The sequence below is a fragment of the Ochotona princeps genome, chromosome 25 (assembly GCF_030435755.1).
Source record: "Ochotona princeps isolate mOchPri1 chromosome 25, mOchPri1.hap1, whole genome shotgun sequence".
Taxonomy (NCBI): domain Eukaryota; kingdom Metazoa; phylum Chordata; class Mammalia; order Lagomorpha; family Ochotonidae; genus Ochotona; species Ochotona princeps.
In genome coordinates, this window is record NC_080856.1 from 2,916,704 (window position 1) to 2,930,789 (window position 14,086).

Sequence of the window (14,086 nt, forward strand, 5' to 3'; positions counted from 1 at the left end):
CACAGATACAACTAACTCTCATAATACTTTTTACCCAAGAAACATCAGAAATGTATAGATTATAATGCATCAGTTTAGTTATGTGTGAGCATGTTGAGTGCTTATATATAGTTCAATTATTTTTTTTAATTAACAAACATTTTTCCTATTAAAGCAATAAGCAAGGCACGCTGTGCTTCCAGAGTACTGAGAGTACATTTGGGGAGTGATCATTCTTGAAATGGTGAATGTGACATCCTAGAATTGGCTCACAGGTCAGTTACAGAGCGGCAGCATCACGGGAAATGCGTGGGCCTTGAGTGCTGACAGTGGAAGTCGGGCTGTGACTTCCGGTGGACTCCCAGTGCTGGGCTGGTCACGCTGGGAAGCCCTTACGGCCTCATTCTGCACTTCATTTCTCTTTGTTCTGAGTGCACCCGGTGACATCCTGAGTCAGCTAGTAAAATGTGTGGCCCCAAGGGAGCCAGGGAAGTCTGGACGGATGGGCTCCATCTGTCAGAGGCTATTAAGTGATGCGTCTTCCCTCTGACATTACTTCGACTGTGAGCTGGCTCCTGGGGGCCACAGATCACCAGCTCTAGCACTGTGGCCCTTGAGCTGGACTAGTTAGTGCCCGCTGTGGGGCTGCCCACCTCTGCTCCAGCTCAGGCCAGCACTACCGCCGTCCGCTGTGGGGCTGCCCACCTCTGCTCCAGCTCAGACCAGCACTGCCACCGTCTGCTGCGGAGCTGATGCCACCACTGTGGCTCCTCGGAAGACTTTGGCTTCTCTGCTTTCACTTTGACAATAAGTGTTGGCCGTCTCGCCTCTGGGGTTGTTAGATAATGCTCACAGTTTGAATTGCCAAATTAATGTGGCTCCTAAAGGCTTCAGGAGAGAATTCATGCCCCTTTTACGGGAGCCACTTGCATTGCTCCAAGCCCTGTTCTTGGGCCAGCCGGTCAGGCTGTTACAGTAGGGCATGTTGGCTTCCCAAGTAGTGTTTGGGTCCAGCATGCTTCCACAATGACATCTCTGCATCCCTTCGAGCGAGAGGCCCTGTCATCTTCAGATCCACCTGGTCCTACTCGGCTTTAAGGAACAAGTTCCAGGGTGGTGAGCCGTGCAGCCCTGGCTGAGGGACGGTGAGGTCACACCTGGATCAAACTCAGTGACATTTCAGCTTTAACTTCAGGCCAAAGCCAGAAAGCTAGGCATGCAAATCTGAGCGTTAATGCAAGAGATGACCCAAAGGATTCTGGTGCTCCTGCAGCGGCCCCTCCGGCCACACCGAGAGGCATCGGCAGTAAAGAAGCAGTTCATGGGCCCGGCGCCGTGGCCTAGCGGCTAGAGTCCTCGCCTTGAACGGCCCCAGGATCCCATATGGGCGCCGGTTCTAATCCCAGCAACTCTACTTCCCATCCAGCTCCCTGCTTGTGGCCTGGGAAAGCAGTTGAGGACGGCCCAAAGCTTTGGGACCCTGCGTGGGAGACCTGGAGGAGGTTCCAGGTTCCCGGCTTCGGATCGGCGTGCACCGGCCCGTTGCGGCTCACTTGGGGAGTGAGTCATGGGACGGAAGATCTTCCTCTCTGTCTCTCCTCCTCACTCTGTATATCTGAGTTTGTAATAAAAATAAATATTTTTAAAAAAGCAGTTCATTTAAAGGGTGGGCCTTGGGCATGGGGGATGCCCACATTCTGTGTCGGGGTGCCTGACTTCCGCTTCAGACTCCACTGTCCACTGCCTGCTAGTGTGTGCCCCCGGCCGGCAGCAGAAGGTAGTCCTGCCGTTGACGGAGCTGGCTTGCATATGTGACTGCTGGCTGGCTGTGAAAGTTCATGGCGAGAAATTGTGGAAAGCGCTCAGAGGGGCACCAGCACCACTACCTGGGGTCACCACAGTTATTCCTAGGGCACACGTGTGTGTGTGTGTGTGTGTGTGTGTGTGTGTGTGTGTGTGTGTCGGGCACTGGTGAACAGTTCTCCATCCACACAGACCCTGATGGCCCCATGATGCCAGTCACAGGGAGATGGCCAGTCGCAGGGAGATGGCCAGTCGCAGGGAGATGGCCAGTCACAGGGAGATGGCCAGTCTGTGCCAATACTGCTCATTGCTTAGGTTCTTTTTTACTGTCCTAGTCTCAATGATAACGTTTTTTTTAACTTGTCCAAATGTTTCTAAAAAGTAAATTCTCTCAAGTGGATTTGCTGGGTCAGAGAAGCAGTGTGTGAGGTTTTTTGGTTTGTATGGCCAAGGTTGCCTTCCAGGAGGTGGTGGGACTGTCCGCCCTGCGCAGCCCGTGACAGCCTGCCTTCTTCACACTGCCCTTTGATGACACCGCGTTGGCACCCTTTGCCAATCTGATGACACAAAAATGGCACCTTTGTTTTCCTTTAGTGTTCAAGAAATTCCGAGGATCACAATTCGTCCACGTACCAGCTTTTTGCGTTTTTCCTTTGGGGAATTACATTTTCCCCCTTGAAATGTGAGTCTTCCACTTTAACCCCATTTACTCACTTCTGCTTTAATTCTTTAATGTTATTATTGACACTTCTTTAAGTTGCCTTTTAGAATTATTGTCAGAAAAAAATTTAAAGTTATTGCCTCTTATTTTTGTTTTTATTTATATACCTAGAAGCATTTTACCCATGGATTCATAGAAGCATCTTATGAAAATGCAAGGCTCAGTGTGCCCATGGCTCCCTTGAACAAGCATTGCTGCTTTTTGGTGCAAGTGTGATAGGACTGCGCACCAGGCAGGGAAGGGTCCGTGGGCACCGACAGCCCAGGCCGGGACCTCAGGGACCCGCAGGCTGCTGCTGCCTTGGCTTGCCAGCCTTCTCCGGGCCCTTCCTCACTGAGTGATGTTCTGCTCCTCTGAGAATCCAAGATAACTTGCCTATTGATCATTTCAGCAAGCCTACAATATGCAGATTATAAACTGTGTTCATTAATAAAAGCAAAGCACACTCCCTGCACCTGTGCTCGTCTGGCTTCCGTGTCAAGCACTGCTGATGGTGTTGGAGATCGCCAGACAAGGCAGCCCTGCGCTCGGGAAAGCAATTCCACCACCGGGGGCTCGATAATCCAGTTCTGTAAAATTATTCCTTATCTTGCCAGTGTAATATTTTTTCTGTTATCGGTCTGTTAAAAACAAAATGAGCTCCCTATTTTCTCGAACTGAGCATTAAAATGGTTTCAGTTTATCTACAATCTGTTGTTACATGGCTTGAAGGGAAGTGGTTTTCACAGGATAAACGGAGTGTAATCAGATCTTTAGGTCACCTCTCCGCGAACACCACGGCGCTGTTTTACTCCTATATCCGAGTTTATGTCTGCCACATGAATAGCTTCCTCCTCTTTGTTCTTTCGTGCTCGTTTGATCGTTTGCTGCCGCGGGTTAAGGAGCGCTGGGACACCACCAGCCCATGCTGCCGGCCGTCAGGTTCAAGTCCAGCCCCTGCCAACAGGCACCCCAGGAGGCAGCAGATGAAGGCTCAAACACTTGGTTCCTGCTCCCCTGCCACCTACGGGAAGGCCAAGATGGAATTCCTGACCCCTGTTTTGGGCCAACGCTAGCTGTCATGGACACATTTGGAGAATGAACTGACAGGTGAAAGCTGTCTCTGTCTTTTCCTCTTCGTCTGGGTAACTTTGTCTTTTAAATAAAATTTTAATTGGTAGCAAAGGGAATGAAATAAATACACCAAGGTAAAAATTCTTTTTGCGTGCCTTAAAAAAAAAGGCATTTTGAGGGGTTGATGTGGTGGTACAGCAAGCTAATCCTCTGCCTGTGGCCCTGGCTCCCATATGGCTCCCCACTTGTGTCCCAACTGCTCCACTTCCCATCCAGCTCCCTGCTCACAGCCTGAGAGAGCAGCATGGGAGACCTACAGAAGTTCCTGGCTCCTGGCTTCAGGTTGGTTCAGCCCTGGCCATCGGAGCTATTTGGGAAGTGAATCAGCAGGTGGAAGATCTCTGTCTCCCTCTTTGTGTCTCTCCTTGTCTCTGTAAAACTGCCTTTCAAATTAAAATATTTTTAAAAATATTTTAAGTGTTTTGACCTTCAGCCAAGATTTGGGTCCTAGGGTCTGGATCCAGCTGGAAACCTGGCTCGGGGGACACAGGGAGAAACTGTTCCCCTCAGCATCCAGTGAATGGTCCCACTTGCTGCAGTTGCGGAGTGGGACGCTGCACTTGGCTTTGCAGGCGTCCAGGGTTAAAGTGCTCTCGGGAAGTCCACACCCCATAGTCGCATGCATGGGTCCGAGACTCGGCCCCTGTACCGTGCACGTGCGTAGGAGCACTGATGGCTTAGCTACTTGGATCCCTGCTTCCCGCGTGGGAGCCCCAGTTAGAGCTCCTGGCTGTGGCCCTGACTGCTGTAGATATTTGGGGGCTAAACCAGCAGATGGAAGATAATCTGACAGTTCTGCTTTTCAAACAAAAATAAATAAAAGTCTGTTTCGCTTGGTGCTACTGTTTATCTTGGACATCAGTGGCCGCCAGAACGATTGTTTGACCCTGCATGCGGGTTGCCTGGAGGTGAACAGAGGAGGTGAGCGTGGGTGAACGTGAGCAGAGGCATGTTGCTCCATCACTGCCCCGCAGGGTGCTGGGCATTTGGTTAGCAGCTTGCTACAGTGTATGAATACATCACCCCCACTGCAGAGCCGAACCTGGGGTGGTCCAATTAGACGCTCTCAGGCCCTCCGGATGCAGGGGTCATCTAGTCCACACTCACACTCCCAGCGAGGCCTGCAGGAGGAATTCAATAGCTGCTTGCCCAGCCCGGGAGGCAGACAAGCCACATGCACCAGACATTCACGCCCCACGAGTCCAGTCTTCATGTGCTCAGATTGTATTGGGGTGAGGGAGGGGAAGTAGGGGAGCATGCCACGGGGTGTGCTAGTAGGGGTGAGTCTGGGTGTGCTCCATGATGGTGAGGAGCCCCAGCCACGTCTCCTGGGCCGTGGGGATGATCTGTGAGGCCGGCAGCAGGAAGCCGTAGCGCCCGGTGTCACGCAGCTCAAAGGTGAAGGCGTACTTGATGCCCTGATTATAGGCCCAGTCAATAGAGCTGCCGCTGGCTTGATCTGAGGCAAAAGCAAAATCAGCAGAGCAAGGGTCAGTGCCTTTGGAAAGAGCTCCACGGACCAGGTGAATGGTTCAAGGCCCAGAGCCTCATGCGAAGCCAGGTGGAGTCTGTGTCTACAAGGACTTGCTGTTGCCCAAGCAGCCTGGCTTCCAAGAACCTCCCAAGAAAGGCTCTGAGCCCACCAGGCCCGAAGTGGAGACCAGCAGCTGGAATGCACGAGCTTCCGCCATTGCAAAAACCCGTCTGAAAACTGTGCTGAGTCGCTCCAGGGAGGCCTCTGAGCCCCACAGAGGCCCCTGCTGGAGGCTCTGGTCTGTGGGGTAGATGCACCATCAGTGCTGGAGCCCCTGGTCTGCCTTTAATGGGGAAACTGCGCAGGTCTGTCAGCCAACCCCAGGAGCCACATCAGAGTGGGTTGGAGAAGGAAGTGGGCCACATTACAGAGTCCAACTTGACCACAATGAATGCAGCAAAAAGTTAAAACTTTTCCTGGGTGAGACACTGAGTTCTTCCTTCAAGCCCTGGGCCCTTGGGACAGGAAGGACACGAGGTATCTGGGCCATCCTCCGCTTCTGGTTCTTGTCCTAGTTCTCTAGGCCACGACACTGCTCTCCTGGTTATCCCCTCAACACCCCAAGCCTATGTTCTAGAAAGTTCCTCTGTCTGGGTCTTCTTAGCTAGCTTCCTGACTCCCCACCCATCTCCTTCAACTCTTGCCCCAATTTTTCTCTCGCAGTGAGGCCTGTCCTTCCATCCACCTGCCCCACCCTCCTAGATTCCTGATTCCCCTCAGCCGTTGCATTTTTGTTTTTTCTCCCCCGCATGCTTTAGTATTTCCTTATGGAAGCTCACTGTTGGTCACCTGCCTGGCAGGTAAGCTCCTGATCTTGGCTCATTTTGTCTAGGGAAGGCGCTCAGGAAACACTTGGTGACGTTGTTCTACTCGGATGTTGCAATGCTCTTCTGGGGCACGGCAGGTGCAGAGCAAGAAAGCAGGAGAGAGATCTGGAAGCTTCTCTGACATTAAAGGGAACTGGAGAAGTGTTTGCTTAAGTAGAACCTCCTAGCGACAGACACATCCCAGTACGGTCCTCCACCCTGCTCATCCGCAGTGCCAGACTTAACCCAAAATAAGGGATGAGGATTCCCAGTGGAGCTCACATGTCTGTCTGGAACCATCAAGGCAGGCAGTGTTCACACTGGGGGAAGGTACTACCGTCCTCACAATGGCCCTGGCCAGCAGTTTCCAGGCCCTGCTTGTGGGGGTGGAACTTGTATATCATCTTCATTACTTTCTTTTAGAGGGATGCTCCCTCTGCGGAAAAAGCTAGCTGTTGGTCCTGGACCACCCCAAGAGACCACACGACTACTTACAAATTGTGTCGATGATGCTGCCATACTGGTACTCGGTCCCATACAGCGAGGCCAGGGCCGTCACAGCAGACTTGGCCACCTGATGCTGGAGAAGATGGCAAAGGAGGCCAGGGGTGGAACAGCAGCAGTGAGGGCAGTGAGGAGAGGGGCTGGGAGGGTGGCCCAGGGGCAGGCACGCTGCAGGAGGAGCCCAAGCCTGCTGGACGCTGCAGGGCCAGCCTGGGGCTTGGCAGCACATGGTCTCCTGATGGGTGGCTGCTTTGTATTCCCTGCCCTGGCTCACACCACAAGTTCCAAATATGGCGTCACAAATTCCAAACGCAACCTGCCCTTGCGCTGTCATGGGACACAAGTGACTCAGCCACCCTCCACTGTCCAGGAACAAAACGGGGGTTCTTGGGCCTTAACGCAAATCTGCTGCATGAAATCTGAAGTCGACCGGGGCTGCCTTGGAGGGTGAATGCTCACCAGCTCAGTCTGGTCGGGGGCAGGTTGTGAGGTGTAGCCGTAGGGGTAGAGGAGGAGCTGGGAGTAGCTGTGAATGGAGATGAAGGCCTTGATGTTCCCATGATTCTTGACGAAGTTCACGATGGCCTGGACCTCCACTTCGGAGTTGGCGGACTTGCCATGGTATGTGTCTGAGCAGGGGCTGCTGCTGGCCCCGGCTTCTGCAGGAGGACAGAGGACAGAGCTGGCCCTTCCTATGCCCATGTGGGGGCGGCGATCTGCAACATCCACAGCCCCCCGTTCTTCACACAGATTTAGGAGTGGGGTGGCAGGCAGGAGGAGGGCTGAGTCCCAGCATGGATTAGGAAATCGTGGGAGGCCTCTCACCACCTGGAGTCTCCTCCCCAGCCTGCATGCACAGAGCTAAAGGTCATGGCCACAGAAGGCAGAGGGGAGCTAAAATCAAGAACGGTTCTTACAGGGACATGGCCAAGGAGGGAAAGAGATGAGGCTTAGCGTTCAATCAAGGAGTAAGTAAGCAAGTGAAAAGAAACCCTGCGTAGGATGGCAGATCTCAGTGCCACTTGAGAGGAACTTCGCTTTCAAGAATAAGAGACCACATCTCAGAGCACTGCCTCCATCATTGACATTCCCTTAGAGCGTCCCCACCCTCCCTTGACTGCCCTGGCAGGGAAGGGGTGGCAAAACAAAGCAGTGGGAGCCTCCCTCCCCGGGCGCCCCACGCCTGTCCTCGGGTCTCAGCTGTGCCTTACTCCCGAAGCCGGCATCCCAGTTCCTGTTGGCGTCCACCCCAACACACAAGGGGCTGGACGTGGCCGATCTAGTCTTGCGCCACAGGCGGTTCTGAGGGCACAGAGAGGATGCGCGTCAGAGGCTGCCGCTGTCACAGACGCAGAAAGAAGAAAGGGCTGCTGCTGGGACACACTAGCCCCCCCTCTCTCTGCCAATGTCCACACACAGTTCTGGTTGTCCAGAGTTTGGGGTGGTGGTGCCCCTGGCACCCGGTTGTTAATGTGCCCAGGACAGCCCCCAACCACAAAGCACTATCTGTCCAAAAGTGCACGGCGCAGGCAGGAAGCTTGGCGCAGGACAGCTCCTGCCTGGCGTCCCAGGGGCCCTGGAGGCTGAGAGGGGGCGGGGTGTAAGCAGCCTGGGGACTCAGCCCAGCAGCCTGTCCTGCTTCCCCTCTACCTGGCTGTGGGTGAAGGCAAAACCATCAGGGTTGGTGACAATCTCCAGGAAGATATCCAAGTTATCAAGAATGGAGGTGACAGTTGGGTCCTGCCCATAATCTTCAGTGATCTGGGGAAGAAAGGGTCAGAGTGGGCCTCTGGATGGAACAGAGCCAATGCCAACCACCACTATCCCACCAGGCAAGAGCCCGCCTCAACTCTTCAGCCTTACCTTCTTGGCAAACCAGACCCCACTGGCCTGGGTGATCCACTCCCGGGAGTGGATGCCGGTGTCAATCCAGATGGCGGGACGCTGGCTGCCCCCGGTGCTGAACTGGGTGGGACAAGCAGGACGGAGGGAGGTTGGCCAGGAAACTGCACAGCTCGGGCCTCACACCCTACCCCGCACGACCCTAAAAGGGGAGCCCATAGGCTCAGAGGACACCTGCTGGCCACGTAATTGCTGGTCAAGGCCCTGCCTGTGAGGCTGCCCCTCAGGAGGGCATGGGGCTGGGGCAAGCATGGGGACCCACAGAGCTTGGTCTCCTGTCCTCAGTCCAGGCTTTGGGCCCGAGTGACTCAATCTAACTTCAGGCCTGGCTCTGTCCTGCTGCCTCAACAGTGTCCCATGGACGGTCCCAAACAAAACGCTTTATCTGGGCTGCCAAGGACGTCATGGCACTTCCATGATGTGACCCTGGACTGGGAACGCACAGGTCACCTAAGAGTTTAAACACGTGTGCATATGTGTGCACACTCCCAGATTAAAATGGAAGGCCAGCCCTCCCCCATTGCTGCAGGGAGCCTACCCCCATCTGTGGGTGCCCAGTGGGTGCCCTCGGGGACTGTCCTCCCACCTGTGCCCATGCATGTGTACCTTCAGCACGTGGATGGGAAGGCCTTCATAGGTGCTGCCGATCTGGAGCTTGCTGACGAGCTGTGGGTGCTCAGCCACCAGCTTGTCCATGAAGTCATAGATCTGAGAGGGGAAGGAAACGCTGGCCTCAGGACTGGGCACGTGGACTCTGCCTTCAGTGGTTCGGCCATGCATACCCCGTTCAAGGCTGGCCAGCCGCACGCAGGCTGGCCACGGTTCTGGTCTGCTCTCTGACCGCCTGCTGTGCAGGTGGCCTCACCTCCTCCAGCGTGTGGTAGGTGGCGTAGTTGAAGGTGTCCGTGGAGCTGGCTCGCGAGCGGAAAGCAAGCATCTGCTCCTGCTCCTCGTCCAGCAGCTCCTGCACGTCCTTGATCATGACCTCGTAGCTGAGGCCGTGGGCCTCCAGGAAGATTTTGACGGCCTGGACACTGGCGAAGGGCACTCGGACATCGATGGGGGAGCCGGGCTGGGTAGGACCCCGCCAGAAGTCCAGCTGGGGACAAGAGCAGGCATGTTCACAACAAGCCGAAGCTACAGGCAGGACAGCAGGCTGCGGCGGGGCCAGCCTGGGTCGGGCAATGCTGCTGGAAGTCCCACAGGATCAGGGTTGGGACTTGGGTGTGAGGGGTGCCCAAGGATTCTGGACCAAGGCCAGTGCAGTGGAGAAGAGGGAGTGTGGGGCAGCCCAGCGGAGAGGCCAGCCCTGGCCCTTCACTCAGAAACTCAAGGCACTGAGGGTATGAGGGAGAGGGCTGAGGTCACCTCCCAAGAGGGATCCATTTCAGGGCCGACACTGGGAGGCTGAGGAGGAAGTGTGCAGGTCCTGGGTGGCCTTAGGTTGGCAGGGATCTGGGTAGGGGTCCAGCTGGCTCAGGATGTGCCGTGGGGCCCAGGCGCTCCCCCCGCCCCGCCTCTAACCTTCAGGTGCTCCAGGTCCTGCAGCTCGGCTACCTTCTGCACCTGGGCCGCATCGGCAGCAGCGATTCGGAGCACCTGGTGCCTGGGCAGAGTAGAGGGGCCCTGAGCGGCTGATGCTGCACCTGCCCTCGACCCCGACACTCCTGGGACCGGAGGGAGCACAGCGCCAGCCCACTCCCCAGGCGAGGACTGGGTTCTCTGGGCAGAGCCCACGGAGGCTGAGGGGGTCTCAGCAAAGGGAGGCCCAGGCCCCTCACCACCCACCCCGCCCCTGCCTCCTTTGGAAAACTTGTAGCTTCTGTTTCTGTTCCCTGTTTGTCTCCCAAGCCAGCCAGGCCTCTCCTGAGAAGCTAAGCTGTCTCCAGGGCTCAAGTCACTGTTCTGAGACTCAACCCTGCCCCAGCATGGCCGCCCCAGCCCTGCCTCGAGGCCCTGCTGCTCCAGCCTTCCTTCCTGTGTTCCTGTGTATCGCCTCTAGACGCCCCCAGCACTCAGCTCCTCCCCATCGACCCCCACGCACCCCATCTCTCTTCTCTCCCTACCCCACAAAGTTCTCGCTGCCCAGGGCAGGCCCCAGCAGCACACTCAAAACCAGCACCACCAGCATGCTGCAGCTGGCTACGGCAGTCCGACTGGGAGAGGGCCGAAGTGGGGCCTTTTTAAACTGGCCAGGGACAGACATCGCACAGCTAAGCCTGGGAAATTGTTCCGCTTGTGCACCTGGGCCTGTCCCAAAGCGAGGGGAGCGGCAGTGCTGAACTCAGCCACCTTCTCGCCCTTGCCTGATAACGTCAAGGGAACAGGGCAGCTGGGGTGATAAGCCAGGCCTTCCAGCCCACACACCCAGTCACCTGTGTCAGGTCCTGTTTACTGACCCTGCAGTGAAAGCCAGGACTCCAAGTGGCCTCACCTGCAGGGTCCTTATGCAAGGTGTTCCCCTCTCCCACACTCCTGCAGGTCAGTTTGTCCTTCCTCAGACAGAGCCAGCCGGGGCCCTCTGTCTTATCCAGTTCCTGCCTCTGTCCGGTTCCTCACTGCCCTAGCTTATCCAGGCTGCCCTGCCCTGGGCAAGGCCACAACCCCATCTGGGCCCAGGTTACTGAAGGGCAGTTTCCAGCACCAATCCTACCAGTCTTGGAAGACCAATAACTGTGCCCGGGGACGGTTCACAGCAAAGCTGCCCTACACTTCACTGGGATCGGGGTGCCATGCTGAGAACTGTAACCAGACACCTTTGAACGAACGGGTGTCTGACTACCCCGAGGGCAGACAAAGCTGAAATTCACCAAGCAACACCTGCTTAGCACTGGGCACTCCTCAGGGCACATTCAACCCAAGACCACCCTGACCCTTGGAGGCCCACGAGACGCCATGGACACTCCATGGCAATGGGAGCTCTGTTCTGTGTCAGCCGTGGGCTTGGCGCGCGTGACAGCCCAGGCGGCCTTTCCTGATTCATATTCTTACCCGGCAGGTCCTCCTATGCCGAGGCAGAACAATTCCATTCTATTTACTCACAGTTCTCCTGAGCCCAACCCTAAGAAGACCTTGAAAACTTGACTCAGTCATCAGCGGACCTAGAGTGCCTACTCTGGAGGCCCCGGCTGTGCCCAAAGCCAGGCAGGGGTCCCCCTCCCCGCCACAGCTTCATCCAGCGGCCTCCCTTCCCACCTGCCTGCTCCTTGTCCGAAAGCCCATCCCTTTCCGCGTGCACACTTCTGGGCCAGCTGCCAGGCTCCACCTGCCATGCTGCCTAAGGAAGACTGGCCCATCGCTTCAGGGAGGTCAGAGCTCCACAGGGAACGCAGAAGGAACCAATCTGTCACTTCTCCAACAGGTCCTCCAAGAGGCTGAAGCTGCCGCAGGACCAGCTGTGCAGGGGACATTAGGGCTGTGAAAACAACTCCTTTGGGCTCTGGATTCACATACCACGGCACACAGCAATAGACGCGCTGGGAAGACCTTCCCCAGAAAGTGGCCAGACAGGGACAGAAACGTGTACTTCTCCACCATCCCTGGAGGGTTCTTCTCATCTAACAACACTCCAAGTTTCCTCAGGCCAAGAGCCACTCCCACCTCTTAGCAGCACCACAGCTTCTCTGATCTGTTCGCCCCCGGGGTAGGAGCTTTGGAGAGCCTCTCTTAGTTATCAAAACAAGTTTCTCCAAATATAAGGCAGTCTTCTGCTTTGAGGGCCCTTTCATTGACACTTCAGACTGGCTTCTGGGAAAGTTAGGTTCCCAGGAAAAGGGACAAGCCTGGAGGAGGGTGCCAGCCATCCAAGAGACTCTGCCTCCAGCCATCCTCTCTCCAGGATGGCCTCGAGCCATGGGAGAGCTTTCTCCAAGAACTGAAAAAATGAATTCAATGTTGCAAGGTGAAATTGGAGCCAGCACTGGCAGGAAACTGGCAGCCCAGTGGCTGAAGAATTTGGATCTCAGGTGGGGTTAACACTCTGGGCCCCTCACTAAAAACAGTGTGCTGGAATGCACCCGGACCGGCAGGTCAGCGGGCCTCTGGGGGGGGGGCACTGCTTTAGGTCAAGGACACTGTGGAAGCCAGAAAGGCAAAGGGACACACACCCCCACCTCCAACACCAGAGACAATCCAAGTCTGGTTATTTTCCATCTTCTCGAGGGGCCTCCAAAAAGTTTACAGAAAATGCATATTATGAGTACACTACGCATGAACTTAATTCCTTTGCACCAAAACAAGCTTTTCTTTTTTTTTTTTTAAAGATTTATTTATTTTTATTACAAAGTCAGATATACACAGTGGAGGAGAGACAGAGAGGAAAATCTTCCGTCCGATGATTCACTCCCCAAGTGAGCCACAACGGCCGGTGCTGTGCCGATCCGGGAACCAGGAACCTCTTCCAGGTCTCCCATGTGGGTGCAGGGTCCCAAAGCTTTGGACCATCCTCCATTGCTTTCCCAGGCCACAAGCAGGGAGCTGGATGGGAAGTGGAGCAGCCAGGATTAGAACTGGTGCCCAAAAGGGGTGGGGCGTTCAAAGCGAGGACTTTAGCCACTAGGCCACGCCGCCGGGCCCAAAGCTTTTGTTTAAACTCCATTTTTGTCATGAACTTTCTGAGGTACCCTCCTATGTTGAATTTCCCTTCTATTCCCCAAATAGAACTTAAATAGAACTTAGAGAAATGCTCTCTGCAGCCCCTCAGCACGCTACCCCCTGCGGTGTTGAGCTGAGGTGAGCTGAGGGGGTAGGGATGGGTGGAGACGCGGCATTGGTGCAGGTGGCTGCTAGACTGCAGAGCCTGGGACGGGAGGCTGGTGAGGGACAGGCCAGAGAGAAGGGCCTTACCTGTTTCCGTGTGCAAGGCTTGTCCTGAACAACATGGGTGCAGGGGAAGGGGGAGGGACAAGAACTTCTGAAGATCACATCTGTCCCCCACCCCCAAATTGTGATTTGCCATCTAAACTAGAAATGGGGGCAAGCCTGACAGTCCACACCGAGGTAGGGGCATGAGGAGGCTGGCAGCTTGGTCACTGCATGGGTAGACGCCAAGGCTACAGCACAGGAGCCGGCTCACTCTCCAACAGAGAGCCTCCTTAGCTTCATCAGGTGGGGGGTGTGCATGTGTGTGGGGCCGGGAAGCAAGGGAGCACCCTGAAAAACAAATCCAGGCAGAAGTGGGGGCATAAGCCTTGGGAATCAAACACAAAGCCCCTCTGCTGGGCTGCCCCGCTGGCCCTGCTCTCCCGCTGCTGGGCTGCCCCGGCGGTCCTGCTCTCTGCATTGCTGGACTCTGCCCTGCTGATGAAGCGTTCCCAGGTGGGGCTGCCTCGGGATTTTCTCCCAGCCTGGTCTGAATCTTCAGGGTTTTTTTTTTTTTTCCTTCCCCAAAAGAGTATTTTAAAACTTGCATCTTGGATGGAGTTCTTCCCGTCAGCTAGCGGCTGCTGGGGCCTCCCTGGCCGCGGCCCCTGGCCCAAGGTCTGCATTCCACCCCGCCCGGCCGCGTTCTGTTTTTTTTAAGCAAGCAATAACCACAGCAAACTTCACTGTGGTTCTTTATGGCTCTCCATATGTAATATCACTCTTTCTCTTCAGTTTTTCCAGTGGGTTTTTTTCTTTTAAATAAATGCTCATAAATTTTACTAGTGAAATGGTTGAAAAAACATTTTAAAAAGAGCAGTGTGTGGAAAAAGAAAAAGAAAATTAAAAAGCAGCCACCAGGCA

The 14,086-nt window shown here is 55.1% G+C and overlaps 1 protein-coding gene across 1 annotated transcript; it reads right to left on the bottom strand.

Moving 5' to 3' along the window:
• Positions 1-4,887: 4,887 nt before the first annotated feature.
• CPA1 (carboxypeptidase A1) lies at positions 4,888-10,493 on the bottom strand. The gene is made up of 10 exons (XM_004592533.2): positions 10,429-10,493; positions 9,887-9,968; positions 9,228-9,461; positions 8,969-9,070; positions 8,324-8,425; positions 8,111-8,221; positions 7,672-7,762; positions 6,920-7,119; positions 6,452-6,536; positions 4,888-5,075 (listed from the first exon to the last, which is right to left on the bottom strand). Exons 1-10 carry the CDS (start codon positions 10,491-10,493, stop codon positions 4,888-4,890), a joined length of 1,260 nt encoding a protein of 419 aa, XP_004592590.2.
• Between the last annotated feature and the right edge of the window lie 3,593 nt (positions 10,494-14,086).